Here is a 21,892-nt window from a genome sequence, read left to right on the forward strand (position 1 = left end):
ACTAAAGTAAGAACTGGATAGTTTCACTTATGCATTTCGATTCCATCTTTGACACTGGAGTGATCAGTTTTAGAGGAGGGGTGTCTAAACTGTGGCCCTGCAGTAGTTGTTCAACTCCATCAGTTGGATTAATAATAATGGAAATTGTAGTAGAGTAACATCTGGAGGGCCACAGTTCTGCACCCTTGTCCTAGAGGCAGAATTACTGTTTGGCTTGAAAGAGATGTGATATGGGGAAAATGTAGTCAGGAGGATTTCCACTAGTTTGAAGAAAATGTTGCCACTTTCCCCACTGAATTAAACATTCAGGTAACATAGAAAGACATGTAATATTGTGAAATAACTGCATCATTTTGCTTCAGTACCCCAAAAGAATTAAATAAGGAAAGGTCTGTGCTCCCCTCCCATAGAATTTTCCCCTTCATCCCTTTTCCACCTTGTAGGCAAGGAGGAGGGTCACTTGTAGTGATTACTGTTCAAGAGTTTCCTCACGTACAAAAAAATAGTAATAATTAAATGAACACAGTAATAAATTATACAGATGAGGATGAAGACTTGAGTTGTGATAAATTTAGAAAGTGTTACATGCCCTTCTGATGGAAAATGAAACTCTTTTTAGTGTGGTGCCAAAGAATTACCAGCACATCCTGGCCTTGCAATTTGCAGTGAAGGAGATCAACGAAAACCCTCAGCTCTTACCCAATGTCACTTTAGGCTTCCACTTCTATGACAGCTATTTCAATGCCAAATGGACCTCTCATGCCACAATGTTGCTCATATCCACACTGGAAACATTTGTCCCCAACTACATCTGTGACATCAAGAAAAACCTGGTAGCCATCATTGGGGGACTGGACCCCCAAACTTCCCTTCATGTGGCAACAGTCTTGGATCTCTATAAGGTTCCACAGGTGAGAGAGAGATATCTCTGTTATGTCTTGAGAGCTATACACATCCAGATAAATTTGGAAAAATAAATGTGCAGATTTCATATAATCCGATGGGCCCTTCAAATGATAGATCCAAGCAAATAAATAAAATATTGTTAACACATAACCTGTTGCTTCAGATGTCCCTTCAGGCCTACCCAATGCATGATATATATAATAACAGCTGATTGGCAGGTAAGTGTCACTTGGCTAAGCAGAAATATCATGGGCAGGCCAAATAGCAAGGATTGGAAGGCCCAATTGGAAATTGCCCCAGTGATGCTTGTAATACACAAATCTAATATATTAAATTAAAAAATTCCTTCAGTAGCACCTTAAAGACCAACTAAGTTTTTATTTTGGTATGAGCTTTCGTGTGCATGCACACAAAATTTTTTAATTGTGTTTCGACTCAGACCAACACGGCTACCTACCTGTAACTAATATATTAAAGTTATTGTTGCTTCTGTCTCTTTCCCCTCCTACCACAACTATGTTTAGCTCATATATGGCCCTGCTCCAGTGATGAATGATAAAACCCCAGGCCTTTTCTTCTACCAGATGGCGCCCAAGGAAACCTGCCAGTATAAGGGGTTCCTGTCTTTGCTTCTGCATTTCAGGTGGATATGGATTGGGATCCTTACTTTCTATGATGAGAATGCAGAAAGATTTGTGCAAACTGTGGTTCCCCTATTTTCCCAGAGTGGCATCTGTTTTGCCTTCATAGAAAGAAGTTACAAATTTACTTATGTCACTGAAATTAATGATATGTTTAAACTGGGGGCCAAAATACATGACAAAATAAATGATAGCAAAGCCAATGTAATCTTGTTTTATGGAGAATCATACGCTCTGGCATTTTTTCGATGGTTGCCTTACCTATCAGAACTGGAACAAAGTTCAAAGACTCCAAAAGGTAAAGTGTGGATTATGACAGCCCAGGTGGAGCTCACTTCTTTTGTCTATCAACGGACTTGGGATACAGAAATACTCCATGGGGTTCTCTCATTCACAACTCACTCAAATGATCTACCAGGATTTCGTCAATTTGTCCATCACATAAACCCTTCCAGTCCAAAAGGAGATGGCTTTATTTTGGACTTCTGGCAACAGGCATTTGGCTGTGTGTTTCCAAATCAAGTTGTTGGCAGTGTGAGGGGAGATATTTGCACTGGGCGAGAGAAGCTGGAGAATCTTCCTGGTCCTTTCTTTGAAATGAGCATGACCAGCCACAGCTACAACATCTACAATGCTGTCTATGCTGTGGCCCATGCTTTACATGCCATGACTACATCCCAAGTCAAACACAGACCACTAATGATCAATGGAAGAATGAAGTTTCAGAATCAACCGCTGTGGCAGGTACTGGGCTGAACACCCTTCATGAAAGAGGTTCAAAACATGTTCTGTTTTTCCCCCCTAAGCAACCACAGTAGGGGTCACCAATGTGGGTGCAGCAATGCTCCTGAAATCTTCCGCAGGTGCTCCCAAACCACTCTATTCACTGCCCTTTATTCCTGCCCTCTATTCACTGCCCTCTCTCTATTCACTGCCCTTTGGCCATGAGATACGGTAGTTGATTATCTCTCTTGAAATGCACATAAAGCCAAATGGGAACTTCTCCACTTGCTTTTCTAGCTTCAAATTCAGCCTACTAGACTTCCCTGCCTATTGACATCAGACAGACACCGTCACTGTATTCATTTAGGCACCTGATTAAAATATTTTTGTTTTGGCAATGGCACATGAGTGTTGACGTATTTTAATCACATTTTACTTATGATTTTAAACCCTTAAAATGTCTTCTTTTAAACTGTTGGAACTTAAAGTAGAAATACTGAAAGAGAACAAAATAAAATGAATTCCATCCAAGCATGATTTAGTCACCTTCTAGACTTTGCCTTTATCACCATTCCTTCTTCAACCTTTTGCTTCAACTATTCATACCAACCTCTTAGATCACCATGGGGCTGATTCCCCATTTACCTCTGAAGTTGGCATATAAAAGGAATAGTACTGTATTTCACATAGCATAGCATATAGTTTATAGAGAGCAAAGTGATATATCCTGGAAAGCAAAATAAGCAGAGTGCCCACTTTCTATTAATTATTTTTTTACGGTTGTGTATGGATTTGCTGCTGGAGATCTTAGAAATCTGTAATTCAAAATTAATTTCAAAATGTGAGAAAGGCTTGGATTAAATCTCTCTCTCTCTCTCTCTCTCTCTCTCTCACACACACACACACACACACAATCATATATATATATATATATATATAATTAAAAGAATACTGTTTCCTCCAAGGTATATATTTGGAAACCTGCCATGAAAGTTAACACCGTCTTTTGCTGAATTGAAGTCTTTTCTATATTTTCCCTTTCTCTTTCTATCTAGCTCCACCATTTTCTGAGGGGTATCTCATTTAACAACAGTGCTGGGGATAAGATTTCCTTGGACCAGAATGGGGAGATACTAGCAGGATTTGATATTACCAATTGGATCGTTTCCTCCAACCAATCCTTTCAGAGAGTGAAGGTAGGAGGGGTGAATTCCATGGCTCCTCCACAGCAAGTGTTGACCATCAATGAGGGAGCCATAAAATGGCACCATTGGTTTAACCAGGTAGGATGTAACCATCAGCCATTTGTGAATGTGAACAGTTTAACATAACATACAAACATATTTTCATTGTACGGTGTTCAGCCTTTAAAAAATTGGATTAAAGGTAGCCCAAGCTATGAATTATAAGCTAAATGCACAGCCTCTATACTGGTTCTTGTTTCACCGAATGTGAATAAATAAACTGACAACTTGAAGAAGTGAATTCTAAATAGATTTTAATGGTATTGAATATATTGTTATGTGTTTGAAATATTAGTCTGGATGAAACCCTGGTTCCCCTTCCAGTCCTGGGTTCCTGCATCAGTGAGGGGAGAACACAGAATGGGAAGCTTGCTGAACTATTTTAAATATAGCCATATGTTCAAATGTTTAAATAAAGTCATATATAATCAAGACTCTGAGGTCTCCGGCCATCATTAAAAGAAAATCAAACTGCTGATTCTCTCACTACTTGAAGATTGGTGCGGCATATAACAATGTACTGTAAATAGAAATTACACCCAATAGTCCAACCTAGATAGTATCTGGAATACTTGGGCTGCCACACACCTGTGCCTATATCCCAAATTTATGAGAATACTCTGACAAGGAAGAAACATGAAGTGACATCAACTTTTACATAAGCCGCATAACAAAAGCCTAATCCCTATAGCCTCTGGTTGGTGTATTCCTAGATAGAACTAAAGAGCAAAGTAAGGTCTTTGGTGTTTAAAATATTCTGTACAATATCAACAACAAGGAAGTCCTTAGCCCTCTCTGTACCCTGGTAACCCCCTGGCAGTCACTAAGAATCATTTTCCAGGGCATCTGAATGCTCCCCCTTTGATACTGATATTAAGCCCACAATTGAATAGCTAAGTGGACAGTTAGCTGCCATCACCTGCTGGATATAGAGCAGTGGCTCTCTACTGTGGCTCTGCAAAAAAAGGCCCAAGGCAAGGATGTGGGATGCTATAATACAGACTACACAAAAAACACATTGGATCAAACCACACAGGCTGAACTTTAAACAATTTTTTTTAAAAAAATAGATTTGTATTAAGATAAACAATAAAAAATTTCTTCTAGCTCCCATATGCTTTAATGGGCAAGGGAAACATTAAACATATTGTTCAATTTTTCATTTTTCAAAATTCATAAGTAAAAATATTTAAAAAGTGAAATATTAATCATGTTTTAACCACTCTGGTGTTTGTCAACCATTGAAAGTATGTCATTCTTGACTAGCCTTAATAAAGTGCATCAGTGGTTTTCACCAAAATTAGAAAGAAACCTATCTATGGATGGCAGGTATAAATATTTCAGTTCTAAAGAAGGATCCATATGTCAATGTTCAGCACTTTCTAAACTGTGGCTCCTTTTATAAATGACTTCACAAGGCAGATGAAACAAGCCATGCTTCAAAGTTTTAGAATAGCAGGTGTATAACCTTGAGGCTTAATTTGCATTAAGGGACATCGCCACAACCCCTTAATTTCACTCTGGCAGAAAGAGGTGTGCATCCCTAGTCTGAGCCCTGCACTGTACAGGATATTAAAAATATTAGTATCCACAAGAGTAACGGCAAAAAACAACTATTTATTGGAGTTTGCACATTGAGTCAATGGGAAATGTCAGAAAATGAGTCAAAATGGAATCGAAACAACCTATTAAGTGGATTGCTGAAATGAATGTTGTTCTTTTGCAAATTCCTTTTAATGAAGAGCTCAACTTTGAGTGGACTTTGAGTCGAATTTTTTAATATACATCTCTCTCTTTCATTTCTACATTAGACACAGCCTAACTCTGTATGTACTGAGAGCTGCCACCCTGGTTTTTGCAGGAAGGTGAAGGAGGGGGAAGCATTTTGCTGCTACGATTGCATCCCATGTCCAGAAGGGAAGATTTCAGACCAGGAGGGTAAGAAATTTATTGTATACGGTATATTTATAGCTTGTATATATTGTATATATTTAAAGCCTGTTGCCTCTAATCAAGAACATGCATATGACATCATGGATTCACCAAGATTCATTTCACAGTTCAGGAAATATTGAAAAATCTAGCTGAAGAGGGACATAATGAAAGTGTGTGTGTGTGTGTGTGTGTGTGTGTGTGAGAGAGAGAGAGAGAGAGAGAGAGAGAGAGAGAGAGAGAGAGAGAGAGAGAGAGAGAGAGAGAGAGAGAATTTGTGATTCTGGATGTTGAATGTTGTTGTTAAGGAAGAATCCTATAGCAAACTCCACCAGTTTGAACAAGATTAGTATAAAGTGGATTTTCAGATGAGCCAGGAGCTTTCAATAACAGCTGGAAACAATATGCTATAATATCGCCTTGATATGGTATAATAAACAAAGATCAAGCAGGCTGAGCTGAGTGTGATGCTTCTAGAACTGGTGTAAGGCTTGGACCCTTTTAAATCATTTTAATTATGTATTCAAAAGATCATACTTTAATTTTTTTTAAAGAAATGTTGAAATGAAACAAAATAGAAGAAGAGTAGTCACATGTTGGTCATACTTTTTGAAATTAAGAACCATGTCTTTCTTTCTCAGACATGAATGACTGCTATGAATGTGAAGATGAAAAGTATCCAAACAAACATAAGAATATATGCATTCCCAAGAGTGAAACTTTCTTGTCCTTTGAAGAACCTCTGGGCCTCAGCTTAGCTTGTTCGGCTCTTTCCTTTGCTTTCATTACAGCACTGGTATTGGAAATATTTGTGAAGCACAGGGACACTCCCGTTGTGAAAGCCAACAACCGGGACCTCACCTACGCTCTGCTCATCTCCCTCCTGCTTTGCTTCCTTTCTGCATTACTTTTCATCGGATATCCTGACAAGGTGACGTGTCTCCTCCGACAAACTGCTTTTGGCATCATCTTCTCAGTGGCCGTTTCTTGTGTTCTGGCAAAAACCATCACAGTGGTTCTGGCTTTCATAGCCACAAAACCAGGATCCAGAATGAGGAAGTGGGTGGGGAAAGGACTGGCAAACTCTATTGTCTTCTCCTGCTTCCTTATCCAAGCAGTCATCTGCACTGTGTGGCTGGTGATCTCTCCTCCATTCCCTAATGCTGACATGAGGTCGGTGGCTGAAGAAATTGTACTGGAGTGCAATGAGGGGACAGTGACCTTCTTTTACTGTGTCTTGGGCTACATGGGCTTCCTAGCTTTGGTCAGTTTCACTGTGGCTTTCCTTGCCCGGAAACTACCTGACAGTTTCAACGAAGCCAAGTTCATCACTTTCAGCATGTTGGTCTTTTGCAGTGTTTGGTTATCCTTTGTTCCTGCCTACTTGAGCTCAAAGGGGAAATACATGGTGGCTGTGGAGATCTTCTCTATCTTAGCCTCCAGTGCTGGGTTGTTGGGTTGCATCTTTTCCCCAAAATGTTACATTATTTTGCTAAGGCCTGAGCTGAACAATAGGGAGCACCTAATAAGAAGAAAATGATGAAGACATCAAAAGTCTGTGTCATTGGCTATAATATTTGGTTCAGGGATTTGTATGTATCCCTGAAAAGAAGCACCTAGAACTGTAGGCTACCAACCAACAGGATTAACCCTCCTCTGCTGTCAGTTGGAAAGTGGGAAGGAGATGGTGTGTCTCCTTTCCTTGCCTGCTTCCAAAAATCAGAATTTTTAAAACAACATTTAAATATTAGCCCTGTCCCCAAATTATTCAGAGGATGGATACAGGACTGGGCAGTTGTTCCCTCGGGCAGCCCAATTCAGGGCCCAAAATTGCACACACACCAGATCACGTAGGCTGTGCAGATGTCCACTTCTCATTACTATTGACTGAAAATCTCCACTACTTGCCTTCTTTCAACACACTGAGTCCTCCATATTCAGTGATCCCTGATCTACTGCATATTTTCCTCTGCCCAGTTTCAACTCTGTATTTCTTATTCTTAGGCCTCGGCACTGTACTATTCTGCTCTGATGATCAGGGCAGTCTCGAGCAGGTCGCGCGCCCTGGCGCTGAGGGGCGGAGATCGCTCCGGCGCCCCCGCCCTCGCAAGGCGCAGCATGGCTTCCGCGCGGCTTCCCGCACCACCGGGACTCTACCTAGAGCCGGCCCTGCTGATGATCTTTCTCACAATTTATGCGCACCATAGATGAACAATTTCACCCTGTCTAATCCCATCTTATTTTTCTGCATTTGGTTGTGTTAATGTACATCCTGCTCCACTCTAGTGGCAATTTTTAGGATAAGTCTGTGCAAATCCTTTAAAAATCGTGCATGAAACAGTCACAAAATATAAACACTGAGTACTATAAGGTTTATGAAGGACATTATCTATCTCCCCCCCCCTACTTTTGTTAAAATTGTAAATCTGACTATTAATCTGAGTAAAAATGTTTTGCCATCACATCCACACCAAGGAAGACTCAAGACGCCGCTTTAAATTGAGGAAAAGGTTGCATTCATTAAATATAACATTAAGAAAAACTTAATGAGGTAGGAGGGGAGAAGAAAAGGAAAGAGCCAAGTAAATTACCAGCTAATTTAAAGGGAAAGAAATATGCCAAACACTCAAAATGTAGTTATTTCAGATCCAAATCCTTTTGGGTTTGGCTGGATTTCACTGGTCTTTAGTCCAATAATGATATCTGCATTTTGGCAATATGCTCCAAATGCAAATAAACATAAAAAGAGAAGAAACAAAAAGGAGGGGAGAATGGGATATTTTGGGGGTATTTTTTTATCAGTGCCAGATGGCTTCAAAACATTCTTGCTGTTGCTTGTTTGAATCTTTAGGTTGCTTGCCTCTCTATAGTCAGAGCCCAGATAAATGATTCTGTGTTGTTGGGATTCTCAAACTTTTGTGCTTAATAGAAGCACCCAGCAGGATTAAACCCTTCTGCTCTCAGTTGGTGGTGAAGGAAGAAGTTGTAACATCTCCTTTTTTAAGCTGTGAAATAAAAAATGTGTACAGGCTGGATGGAGTGCCAGCAACTCTCTGTTTGTGCGGAGTTTGTGTTCCGAGTCATTACACAAATAAGTGGTCTCACGTAAGCCTGTTCCGTCTCTGTTCCACCCCCTTCAGGGGCCACAAATTGACGCGTGCATCATCCGTCATGGGTCCATCGGGAGCACGCAAAGTGCTCCCCGCCTACACATATACAGTGGTACCTCGACTTACGAAGGCGATCCGTTCCTCAGCGCTCTTCGTAAGTCGAATCCTTCAGTTGTCGAAGCGTCCATTTTGCGCATGCACGAAGCAGCCTGCGCAGAATCAGCACATGCGGTCAGTGCATGCACAGCGAAAAGACTTCCGGGTTTGCCAACTTCGGAAGTGGAGTCATTCAGATTTCGAGGTACCACTGTAATTGCAACCAGCAATGACTTAGGATGGCAGGCACTGATAATGGCCTCATGGGTTGGTTGCTGATGTGCTTGGTTTGCTGGTAAGTTGGCAGGATACCACATAAGTGACAGAAGAGGCTGGGCATTTTTTCAGCCGGAACTCACCAGAACTCAGTTCAGGGAGCTTCCATTTGGGCGCCATTGCCATTATAAGAGAATAAGGGAGGTGTTCACACTGAGTTCCGGCATCTCTTTTTCTAGAAAAATAGCACTGAGAAGGGCTGGACCCTTGGTGGCAATGGGCTGGAAGAGGGGAGCCCCTCCTAGTGATCCCGTGAGGTTTCCCATAGGGGCTTCCATAACTAAGGCTTATGTTTCACCACTTTCTTCTCCACTTCGAAGGAACTCTTATCTCTTCAGATTAGGGAGCATAAATGAATACTGCTAACAATCCAGGAGAGACCCCCCACAGCTAGACTATTAAAGAGGCAAAGTGAACAAAGAACTGGAAAGCACTTATTTCTTCCCTCACTAGTGAAAAAAAGAGAGGGAAGAAGTTTGTATTTTTATTTTCTGGTGGCGTTTATGTTGTTGGTTCCCCCTAAATAGCTTTCCTCCATATCAAAAGGGAAGGGTTTTTATTTATTTATTTAAAGGAAACTATCTTTTTGCTTACTCGCCCTGTTTCCCTTTGATAAAAAGGGAAAGATTGAGGGGGTGGGGCTTGAAGGGACCTTCTGGGGTGTGGAGGGGAGAAGATTTAGCTGGCTGCCTTATGCTGAAATGGGAGGTTGGGTACTCTGTGAGAATGATGTGGAGGGTGTTTTTCAGTAAGCAGTGAAAGCAAATGCACATCTACTCACAAGCAAGCCCTACTGAATTCAACGGGGCTTACTCCCAGGAAAGTAGAAGAACGTTTAGTTGACCTCAGTGGGGTTTATGGCTGCACAGATTCCACTTAGACCTCTGAGTGGGGAAACAGATGCAGCTTGACTACTCTTAAATTAGCTGAAAATATATTATAATATATGGATGTTTGTTTACTATTTTTATTAAATCTACTGCTTCCTTACATCTTAAGGCCCTCCACCACCGCAGGGAGCCTCGTCAAGGCCCTTGGCTGCTGCGGGGAAGCGCAGTGCCCCTCTGCTGCCATGGGGAGGTACGACAGGACCCTCTGCTGCTGCACCGAAGCATGGCACACCCTCCGCCACCGCAGATGTATATCGTGATATATCAAGATATTGTGATATTTAGCTGGTGATATATTGTGATGTTGAAAACCAGATATCGCCAAGCCCTAATCTGGACAATATTCCATTGATTGAAGTGGTAAAATCACACATTTAAAAAGGAGGAGAAAATCACACTCCACTTTTCCCGATCTTTCTTGATCCTATGTCATTTACTCAGGAAACCAAATCAGAAGTCAAACTAGCACAGAATGTACCCTTGAGGACAGCTCTGTAACACTTGCCTCACAAAGCTTTACTTTTTAAACTAGCTCCCTAGGACCAGATAAGGCACCAGCAAATGCAATCCCCGTGGGGGGCGGGGGGATGAGCAATTAATTACTTACACACACTCTCTCTATTTACTCTTGATTTACTGTTCATCCTGCCTTTTAGGTAGATATCTCCTTGCAACACACAGAGCCAACAGATGGAACTCAATCAAACAACTCCATGCTCATGCTGAGCTGAACAGAAGAAGTTGCTGCAGAAAACCTCAAGGAATATCTGCTTGGGTTTGCAGGTGAGCGAAACAATAGTTGAGGGTGTATTAGATTTTTCCAAAGGGCAGGTCAAGGCTCTGAGATGAATGAAATTTTTCAAACTCCTCCAAGGAGCTGTCCAGCAGTTTCCATCTGCTAATCTGCTATCTCCCCCTCTCTATCTCCAACGCTCCACATGCTTTTTGGTGGCTAGATTGCTTAGGGACATAGGGGTAAGCATAGAGACTGGTCAGCATTGTTAGGATTTAATTCTCCACCCAAAGCAGATCAAATATAGTGTGGAAATTAAGTGTTACATAAACTTTGGGGAAATGGCAGAAACAATGTGTGAATGCAGCCTGGGCCATCTAGCTGAGCACTCTGTCTTCAGACAGTGCCTAACCAGATGTTTCTTTGGAAGGGAATCTCAAAATAGGCCATGATCTTGTCATCTGACTGTTCATAATTCTGACAGTTATTTCCTCTGCCTCTGAACATGCACAGGAGGCATTGAGAAATCTCTGTGTGTTCATTCAATTATCTATGTAATTTATTCTTATTATCACAATGTGCTGTGGCAACAAATTTCACAGGTGACCAATGAGCTGTCCAGCTGGTTCCTTTCACTTTGCGCAATAGAAAATCATGGGTGTAACATCTAAAGTGCCATCTAATACTGATCTTAGCACCAAACAGGGCTAAGAAACAAAAGGGAAGAGCCAGCATCCCCAGTGGAACCTCGATAAGTCCCCCCAAAAAGTTTGTTGATAGAAAGTGGATTTGGTGGGTGTTATATTGGATTGGACAAAGTGAATATTGTTTTTATATAGCAGATGTAGAATCAAAAGTTACTTATTTTCTAAATCTTATTTTTTTTCTATCTTTCTCTTTTAACCTCTTCTCTACTCTTTCTCTTTCTTTCTCTTTCTCCATTTCCTTCTACACCCCCACCGTTTTGGTGTTTTCATTATATCTACATAAAACTACTGGTTTGGTGTTTTTTTAAGGGGGGAGAATGTTAAGTTTTGAATTTTTTTCTATAAACCTTAATTAATTTTTTTTAAAAAGTAAGAAAGTAAAATAAAAAATATTTTAGAAAGCAGGAAGGGAGCTGAATGTTGGAAGGTTCAGGGCAGGTGAAATCAAGCACTTCAGGAGGCGGTGATAGCCACCAACTTTGCATAACCTTAAAAGAGGATTAGATACATTAATAGGGACACGGGTGGCGCTGTGGGTCAGAAGGTCGGCGGTTCGAATCCCCGCGACGGGGTGAGCTCCCGTTGCTCGGTCCCAGCTCCTGCCAACCTAGCAGTTCGAAAGCATGTCCAAGTGCAAGTAGATAAATAGGTACTGCTGCGGTGGGAAGGTAAACGGCATTTACCAGCGTGGTGTAGTGGTTAAGCGGTAGACTCGTAATCTGGGGAACTGGGTTCGCGTCTCCGTTCCTCCACATGCAGCTGTTGGGTGACCTTGGGCTAGTCACACTTCTCTGAAGTCTCTCAGCCCCACCTCACAGGGTGTCTGTTGTGGGGGAGGAGGGGAAAGGAGATTGTTAGCCGCTTTGAGACTCCTTCGGGTAGTGATAAGGCGAGATATCAAATCCAAACTCTTCTTCTTCCGTGTGTTGCTCTGGTTCGCCAGAAGCGGCTTTGTCATGCTGGCCACATGACCTGGAAGCTGTACGCCGGCTCCCTCGGCCAATAACACGAGATGAGTGCCGCTACCCCAGAGTCGGTCACGACTGGACCTAATGGTCAGGGGTCCCTTTAGCTTTTTAGACACATCAATGGAGGACAAGGTCACCAATCACTACCAGCCGCAATGGATACGTTCTGCCTCCACAGTCACAGGCATCTTAGCACCATATCATCCTTGTTTTGTTGTTAACATTTGGAGGGGGTGGCTAGGAATAAAAAGTTGAAAGCAAACGGGAAGAAGAGCAACACATATCAGCTATGACCACACACTCAACCACCCTGTCCCATCCATTAGAAACTACACTAGCATATTAAATACAAAAGACACACAAACATAAGGGAAATCAGTAGAGAGAGGTGCACAGAAACAAAAGCAATAGTAATGACGATAATTTATTTCTGCTTTTATTATGATTATTGCCTCTATGCCTCAGTTTTTTGTGTTTAACTTTTGTATTTCATCTACTTTCTGCAACATAATTTTTCTACTTCTCAAATATTGATTTTTTTTTTCTTTTTTGCTCAATTGGTGTTACAAGACCTGGTCCAGAGTGTTTTCTCATTCCCCTTTGTATGCTAACAGCTCTGAATCTAAAGCAGAAAAAGAGAGGAAATGGCACAAGCCTCAACAGAGAGGCATGACTCTGATATTCCTCATCCATGCTCTAACCCAGCACTCTTAACAAACAACTGTTCCCAGTATTCCCATGTTGTGTCATTTTCTGGTTCACCTCAGGCAGCAAGTTAACTTGGGCTGGTCCTGCTTTCTATAAGATTGGGAGCCTATGGCCCTTCGGATATTTGTTTGGACTCTTGAGTCCCATCATCCCTAGCCAACATGCTCAGGAATGACAGGAGATGGAGTCCGACAGCATCTGAATGGCCACAGATGATACTGATTTGGATGGAGCAATAGTACGATGCAGCATATGTCACCCTATGATGTTTTTGTGGATATTGTATGAATCACTAGGGCAGTAGCCTCAGGACCCAGCCAAGAATAATAGCAGCTGACAAACACCCCCATCGTTCTGCCCAGACACTGAGGTCCAGTACCGAGGGCCTTCTGGCGGTTCCCTCGTTGCGAGAAGCCAAGTTGCAGGGAACCAGGCAGAGGGCCTTCTTGGTGGTGGCGCCCACCCTGTGGAACACCCTCCCATCAGATGTCAAAGAGAAAAACAGCTACCAGATTTTTAGAAGACATCTGAAGGCAGCCCTGTTTAGGGAGGCTTTTAATGTTTAATCAATTATTTTATTTCATTCTTCTGTTGGAAGCCGCCCAGAATGGCTGGGGAAGCCCAGCCAGATGGGTGGGGTATAAATATATTATTATTATTATTATTATTATTATTATTATTATTATTATTACTGGTATTATTATTATTATTAATCATTTACTGATTTTACCTAAAGCTTTGATGGAATCATCTCATTACCCTTGCCTTTCTCCCCTTCCTATTTTTACAGAGGTATGCATGAAGGGAATGATGTCAGCAAACCAGACAGTGGTGACCGAGTTTGTCCTGCTGGGCCTCTCTGAAACATGGGAAGTCCAGCTCATCTTATGTGTTGTCTTCCTCCTCCTCTACATTGGTACTCTCTTCAGCAACATCCTCATATTCTCAGCAATTTTCAGGGATCAACGCCTTTCAGACTCCCCCATGTTCTTTCTGCTAGGTCAGCTGGCTTTCCAGGACCTCTGCCTGTCCTCCTTTGCCATCCCAAGATCCCTCTTTGATTATTTTGCAAAATGCCATGTCATCTCCTTCAGTGGCTGCATGGCACAAATCTTCTTTGTCCATCTCTTTACAGGCAGCGAGATGCTCCTATTGGTGGCCATGGCCTATGACCGCTATGTAGCCATCTGTCATCCTCTCCACTATGTTTCGCTCATGAGCCGGCATCATTGCATTGGGCTTGTGCTTGCCTCCTGGGCTGGTGGGCTCCTCCATGGCACTGTGCAACTGGCTTTCATCATTAATGTGCCTTTCTGTGGACCCAATCGGGTGGACAGCTTCTTCTGCGACCTCCCCTTGGTCATCAAGTTGGCTTGTGTTGACACCTACCCCCTGGAGGTCATGATGGTCACCAACAGTGGCATTTTATCACTGGTGTCTTTTCTTGGCCTGCTTATCTCATACGGATTCATCCTCTACACAATCCGCTCCCGGGGTCCCTCTGAAGGGACCACCAAGGCTGCCTCCACATGCACCTCTCACCTCATTGTGGTCACCATGTACTTTGGGCCCTGTTTGTTCATTTACCTGCGTCCATCTGCCCGGTTCATGATTGATAAAGTTCTCTGCGTCTTCTATACCTGTGTCACCCCCTTGCTGAACCCAGCTATCTATGCTTTGAAGAACAAAGAGATGAAGGCGGCCATTCGAAGCCTGTTGGCAAGGCTTTCTGGGCAGGTTTCCACTCAGGGCCGTCCCCACCATTAGGGAGCCTGAGTCAGCCACATCCAGCAGCAGGTCATAAAAGGCAACAAATCATTGGTTATTTTATTTATTGTTCCCCTTACGTTTATACAAGGTGCAGAGAAAGTGGATAGGGAGATTTCCTCCTTTCCTAATCCTCAAACCAGGGCTCATCCAGTGGAGCTGAGAAGGAACTGTTTATTTAGAGCAGTACACAGTTGAACAATGAAATTTCTTAGCACAAGGGATGGCACCATCTTCAACCTCTTTAGCAGATTAAACAAATTCATGGAGAATAAAGCTTACGGTGGCTAGTATCAGAAGCAGTAAACCGCAGTGGCTTGGGCAACAAGAGTGATGTTCAGCTCATCCAGTATGGCTGTTCCCATGACTGCTAGGGAAGGGAAATTGAGAACTATCAAGGTCTCTTCCAACTGTACAATTCCCTCTGTATTTGTCCTGAATTTAGCTGAAGGCCCAATGAAACGGGGCCAAAATGGCATTGGGCCAAGTTGGATTCATATAGCACTGGATGGGCCCATGCTGGGCTGGGCCCCAAAGAGTCATCTAGAGTTGTGATGGGTGGGGTGGAGGGTGGGAATATTTCAAAGGACTGTTTCACCCTCCTACTCTCGGTTGGGGGTGGGAAAAGGCAAAGCAGCATCTCCTCCTTTTTTTTAACAATGAAATAAAAAACATTTTAAAAAGATTAAACACGGATTGCTCTGCTGCAGATTGTTTTTTTTAGAATATGTGTGTGTTATGCTATAATAACATGTTCTCTTTATTCAAAAACAGTAGTGGAATTTTCTATCACAAGGGGCACAGTTCCCCGTACTTGCAATGAGCGGTTGGGTACAGAAGGGATAAGACAATCTTTCGGGCATCCATGTCCCAGGCTATACAGAGCTTTCGGTACCAACAGAAGGTCAAGCCATTTTGGTAGCTGAAGTGTAAAATTGCACAAATTCAAGGGCTGTGCACTTTCACACAAACACACACACACACTATATGGTCAGCTATAGTAACAAACCAAGATGTATTTGTGTTTTCTTTTCATGGCAGTTAGAATGTTAATTAATAGTGCAACCTTGGAATGACTCAAAATGGCTTACTGGGACAAGAAAGTACGGGATGTAGCCTTGATGAAAAAACTAACTCAGTCACTACACGTGGCAATGAGCAGAAGAAAACAGACTCTTTTGCTGAAAACTAGTGGAGCTGTATAACCTTCCTTAATAAAGAAAAAAGCAGGCCAGCTAGTGCCTATGGCCTTTCAAAATATATGGCTGATTTAATAGACACATGCAAGGGTGCCAGCTTGAATAAAATATTGGGAGGCAGGTAAGTCCCACCCCACATAATTGACCACAAGACACGGTGTGCACACACAATTTAAATGACAGTGTCCATCAACTGGGGGGCGCCCCCCTCAAATCTTTTACTTTTGAAAGGAGCAAAGGGGCCTTGGCCTCTAGGAGTTACCAGTAGAGCCTATCAACATGTGAATAGACTCCTGTCCAAGGAGATCCACTTTAGCTTTCTTCCATGTTGCCAACACAAACTGTTAATTTATAGCTACCGGTATTGTTTGCTTACATTATGTGTTTGGTCAGTACTTAATTGAAAGCCCCTCTGGAGAGAGTGGGGGTGGAGGGAGGAGGAGGGCTGGGTGTGTGAAAAATAAAGATCAATAATACTTTTCATGGATCCACATGGGTTTTTTTTTTCGAAGCACTGACTGTTAATGAAGCAGCTTTCATCCACCCCACCCCCCTTCCACAGTGTACCTCTCTCATCTTGTCATAATATTCTCCACCTGTTGCTCAGGAGGAAAGATTTGCTCACCTTCAGATGACAAGAGCAGGGAACTGTGGTCCTCTAAATGTTGCTGGACCACAGTTCCCATCATGCCTGACCATTGGTCAAGCCAGCTAAGGCTGATGGGAATCGAAGCACAACAACATATGGTGAGCCACAGGTTCTGAAAACAAAGCCTTCACAACTGCTTGCCTTTCTAAATGGAACTGAAATCTGGAGCACGTCGAAGCAACATATTCACCTGGCCTCAGTATATTCCCAGGAGACTGCTCAGAAAGCATCAATGTCTCCTAGTGGCCATTCAGTCCCATTTATTTTAGTAAGTAAATTTACTAAAATTTATTCCTCCACATATTGCTCATGTACATTATCTCAGTTGTCTTTGCAACATCCTCGTCAAAGAATCAGCAGTATTATACTGATTTGGGGTTCACAGATAAACCATGTGTGCACTTACGTTCCTAAATGGACACCTGGTAAATGGAATAACCCAAAATGTTCTTGCTAATCTTATTATCCACTTCATATCTTGTACACCCTTCCTTCCTTCTGATTGGTACAGTTGGATATCATTTGATTGATGGAGGTGGTGGACTCACACATTTAGAAAAAGGAGAGAAAATTATCCCCCAGTTTCTCCCCATCTTTTTTCATCCTTTGCAATGTACCCAGGAAACCAAATTAGAACTCAAGCTAGCACAGAATGCACCCTTGAGATCTGCTGTGTAACACTTACCTGATGAAGTATTACTTTTCTAATTAGCTCCAGAGAAGCAGATAAGGCAGCAGCAAATGCAGCCCCCATCAGAGGAAAATGAGCAATTAATTAGAATTACCAACACAAACACACACACAAACACACTATTTACACTCAATTTGCTTGTTCATCCTGCCTTTTAAGCAGAGATCTCACCCACACAGCAGAAGGAACTGGATCAAGCAGCTCCATGCTGATGCTGAGCTGAACAGAAGTTGCGGCAGAAAACCTCAATGGATATCTGCTGGGATTGGCAGGTGGGTGAAGAAACAGTTGAGAGTTTATTAGATTTTTTTTCAAAAAGGCAAGTGTGAAACTCTGGGAAGAGTGGAATACTACAGCTCCTCCAAGAGCTCCTCAGCAGTTTCCATCTGCTGGTGTTCTCTTTTCCCCTCTCTTACTCCAGTGAGTCACATGCCTTTGGGTGGCTGGATTATAGATGGATACAGGGGTAGCATGGGGACTGGTCAGCATTATTAGGATGTAATTGTCCATTCAAAACTTCCAGTACCATAGATGGGATACCTCTGAATACCAGGGCAAAGCAGCAGGAGAGGACTACTGTATCCATCCTCTGTGAGTTTCTTGTAGGCATCTGATTGACCGCTGCCAGAAGACAGAATAGATGGTCACAGCCTGTTCTAGAATGGTTCAGTCACAGCATGCAATTGGAATACTGAGGTTAGGGAAGTGGTGTTCTTTGCTAAGGGAGATTGTAAGAAACTGGGAAATCAGAAGTATCATTCCAGATCAGGCCATGGCTTGTGTACACGTAGCAATTTATTCCATTTTCCTTGTGTTTTCCTTATCTTTTTTTTTTGCTATATAATTTTTATTAATTTTTCAACATACAATAATAATATCCATTACATTGTTTACCCTATTTAAACATTTGGGCTTTTTAAGGCCATGACTGTCTTCAAACCCTCCTTATGATGTTCTAATATTAATTGCTAATATTTATACTTCACAAATCAATCACTGCCTTAAATTATTACACTTAATCTTATCACTAAAATTCTATACTACAATGACTTTTCTTTTTTTTATCTTACAAAGCTTCTCGCAACCCTTCTCGCAATTGTCTTTCAGATAATCTGCAAATTTAGTCCAATCTTTGATGAACTTCTGGTCCCACTGTTCTCGGATTCTTCCCGTCATTTTGTTGTGTTTTCCTTATCATTATTAAATTTTACATTACATTGGAGCTTTCACATGATGGAAAATACACTTTTCAAATGACAGACGAATATAACGTGTGTTCAGTCCTCAATTCCATAGTTTGCAACTGATTTTTTTTTCTGGCAGCAAATAACATGGAAATTAGCACTAAAATTGTTCTATTGGCGATGGAATAAGCTGCCATGAGAGTGCATCCTCTGACCATTTATCTGAGCAATCTGTTTTCTGACAGTGCCCCAAAAGGTGCTTCTTTGGATAGGAGTCACAAAACAGGACATGATAATGTATCTGGCATGTTAATACTTCTGTTGATTTTTTTCTTCTGCCTCTGAACATGGTATCATGGGTAGAAGTTACTGAGAGATCTGTGTGTCTATGTGTGTGTCTATAATTTATTCTTACTGGTTTTCATAATATGAAGAAGCAATCAATCTCACAGGCTACCCCAGAGCTGTCTAGCTAGTTCTTTTCACTTTGCACAACACACCATCATGGTTGTAAGTTACTACAGTGTTGTCTAATAGTGATCACAGCACCAACAGGACTGTGGCCAAACTAGGAACCCTGAGAAATACAAATAATATTAATAATAATAATCTTTCAGAAAACACCAATGAAGTTCGTTCAGGGCAGATGAAAGTACTTCAGGAGTCAGCGATTGCCACCAAGTTGGATGGCTTTTAAAGGTAAACCTTTGAACAACACATTAAGAGCAGGTGCAGTTCAATTATGAAGATGGCCAAAGGGGTACATTCAGAGCATCTCAGGTCTGCAACTAGAATCCTGACATGCAGTCTCTGTCACACCCACCCTAGTGGTGGAGCTGCCACTAAGAGCTGTGTGAGACCACTAGGCAGCTTTCTTCTCCGCAGTCATCTGTGGATGGTAACGCCTCCTGAGAATCTCCCCCAATCTCTTCTATGGAAGCTCTGAAGAGCCCCAAAACGTTATACTCCAGACATTACCCAGGGTTACGTTGCATTTTTGAAAGTGGTCTACTTCTTAGGAAGGTGGATCGTTGGTGAATTGGGGGTGGGTGAATGTACAAAACATTGGGCAGAAGGTCAGTATATTTTAGGGGAACTGAAAAGATGGGGAAGGGTAATAAATAAGTGGTAGAGCATGGCTTTACATTCAGAAGGTCCCAGATAGGTTTGTGTCTAAAGATCTGAACAGCCCCTGCCAGACAGTGTAGACTAGACTGAGCTAAATGGACCAATGTTCTGACTCAACGTGTGTGTGTGTGTATGTGTGTGTGTGTAGACCACTTCCAAGTGGTTTTCTGCTTCTCCCATGCTTTTTAGGCATGTGTCTAAGTGGTTTTGCCTTTGCCCTGCCGCTATCCTCCAGAAAATCCACTTTTTAGCACCAAATTGCAACAAACAGCAATCCATAGAAAACCCTATTGCTATTTGTTGTGGTTCAGTGCTAAACTGCGGGGTTTCCCAGGCAAAATGGCTGGGGAAATGGAAGTGTGTATGAGCACTCAGACCCCAGCTGAGAATAACAGCAGCTAACACACGAATACACCCCTTCCTGGTTTAACTTAATGCTGTGATGGAAGTATCTCATTACTGTCTCCTTTCTCCCTTCCCAGTCTACACAGTGATATGCAAGAAGGGAATGATGTGGGAAAACCAGACAATGGTGACTGAGTTTGTTCTGCTGGGCCTTTATGAAAAATGGGAAGTCCAACTTTTCATATTTGTCCTTTTCCTTGTCCTTTATGTGGCTACTCTCTTCAGCAACATTCTTATTTCCTCAGCAATTTTCATGGATCACCGTCTTTCAGATTCACCCATGTTCTTTCTGCTGGGTCAACTGGCTTTGCTGGACCTCTGCCTGTCCTCCTTTGCCATCCCAAAATCTCTCTTTGATTACATTGCTCAACACCAAGTCATCTCCTTCAATGGCTGCATGGCACAAATCTTCTTCATCCATTTCTTTGGAGGCAGTGAGATGCTTTTGCTGATAGTCATGGCCTATGATCGGTACGTAGCCATCTGCCATCCTCTCCGTTATGCCTCACTCATGAACCGACACCATTGCATGGCACTTCTCCTTGCCTCATGGGCTGGTGGGTTCCTCCATGCCATTGTGCAACTGGCTTTCATCATTAATGTGCCTTTCTGTGGACCCAATCGGGTGGACAGCTTCTTCTGCGACCTCCCCTTGGTCATCAAGTTGGCTTGCGTTGACACCTACCCCCTGGAGGTCATGATGGTCACCAATAGTGGCATTATGTCACTGGTGTGCTTTATTGGCCTGCTTCTCTCATATGGATTCATTTTCTACACAATCCGATTCCGGTCCTCTTCTGAAAGAACCACCAAGGCTACCTCCACATGTACATCTCACCTCATTGTGGTCACTATGTACTTTGGGCCCATTATGTTCATTTACTTACGTCCATCTACCCAGTTCATGATTGATAAAGTGCTCTCTGTCTTCTATACCTCCATTACCCCCTTGCTGAACCCAGCTATCTATGCTTTGAAGAACAAGAAGATGAAGGCTGCCATTGGAAGTCTGCTCTCAAGGTTTTCTAGGCGGGTTTCCTCTCAGGGCCAGCCCTGATGTTAGGTAGCATGAGGTGTTCCTCTCTGTGTCACAAAAGAGCAGCAAATTGTTAGTTATTTAATTTACTGCATCTCTAGCATTTTGTACACAGTGTTCAGAAAGTGGGTGAGAGGTTCTTCTCCTCCTCATCCAGTTGAGCTGAAAAGGACATTCTTTTTTTAGACAACAGAGAACCTGAACAGCACAATTTGCTAGCACAAGTGAGGACCATCAACTTGGAGGTCTTGTTTAGACATGTTCATGGAGGGTAATAATATCAATGGCTACTACTCCTGATGGCTATACTAGTACCAGTATCAGAGGCCATATGCCCTAGAATACCAGTTACTTGGGGAACATGAGTGGGAGAATGCGGTTCAGCTCATGTTGTGCTTGTAGGTTTCTCATAGACTGGCCACTGTAAAAACAGGATGATGGACTAGATGGCTAGTGATGCAGAAGGGAACAGTAGACATCTCTGTTAGGGCTCTGCCCTGGATTTGGCTGAAGGCTGAACCAAAATGGGCCAATCTGGGTTTAGGCTGTATCTGGATGAGATAGATTGCCCTGTGTTGGGTTGGACCACCACAAGTCATCAGGAGTTGTCAGGGTTAAGGTTATAGGTGGGTAAGTTGCAGGGGTGTGTTCCCTGTGTAGAATGCCATGGTGAATCAGAACACTCAGCATTCATTCCAGCTGGTTTCAGGATGTTCCTATGCAATCACCTTCCAGACAGTAAGCAGTACGTAACAGAATTAAACTTCCCTGTTCTCAGTTGAATGCTCTGCCACAGATAGCTTTTTAGAATATAAGTGTGATATGCCGTGATTTATTTTGTATCCACTGGGCTCTTCACTCTGCTGTTATAGCAGATGATTCTCATGTTGTGTCCAGAG

General features: G+C 42.4%; 3 protein-coding genes across 3 annotated transcripts; all 3 read left to right on the plus strand.

Moving 5' to 3' along the window:
* Positions 1-767: 767 nt before the first annotated feature.
* LOC118095611 (vomeronasal type-2 receptor 26-like) lies at positions 768-6,986 on the plus strand. Its single transcript, XM_088655060.1, has 3 exons — positions 768-911; positions 5,326-5,452; positions 6,088-6,986. The coding sequence occupies exons 1-3, from the start codon at positions 768-770 to the stop codon at positions 6,984-6,986; spliced, it is 1,170 nt and encodes a 389-aa protein (XP_088511186.1).
* A 6,755-nt stretch (positions 6,987-13,741) lies between these two features.
* Positions 13,742-14,818, plus strand: LOC118095610 (olfactory receptor 4K14-like). Its single transcript, XM_088655061.1, has one exon. The coding sequence runs from the start codon at positions 13,742-13,744 to the stop codon at positions 14,699-14,701; it is 960 nt and encodes a 319-aa protein (XP_088511187.1). The 3' UTR covers positions 14,702-14,818.
* Positions 14,819-20,057: 5,239 nt separating this feature from the next.
* LOC118095609 (olfactory receptor 4K14-like) lies at positions 20,058-21,087 on the plus strand. Its single transcript, XM_035136855.3, has one exon. The coding sequence runs from the start codon at positions 20,061-20,063 to the stop codon at positions 21,012-21,014; it is 954 nt and encodes a 317-aa protein (XP_034992746.1). The 5' UTR covers positions 20,058-20,060; the 3' UTR covers positions 21,015-21,087.
* Positions 21,088-21,892: the final 805 nt, after the last annotated feature.

This window comes from Zootoca vivipara, chromosome 12, assembly GCF_965207765.1.
Source record: "Zootoca vivipara chromosome 12, rZooViv2.hap1.1, whole genome shotgun sequence".
NCBI classification, from domain to species: Eukaryota; Metazoa; Chordata; class Lepidosauria; order Squamata; family Lacertidae; genus Zootoca; species Zootoca vivipara.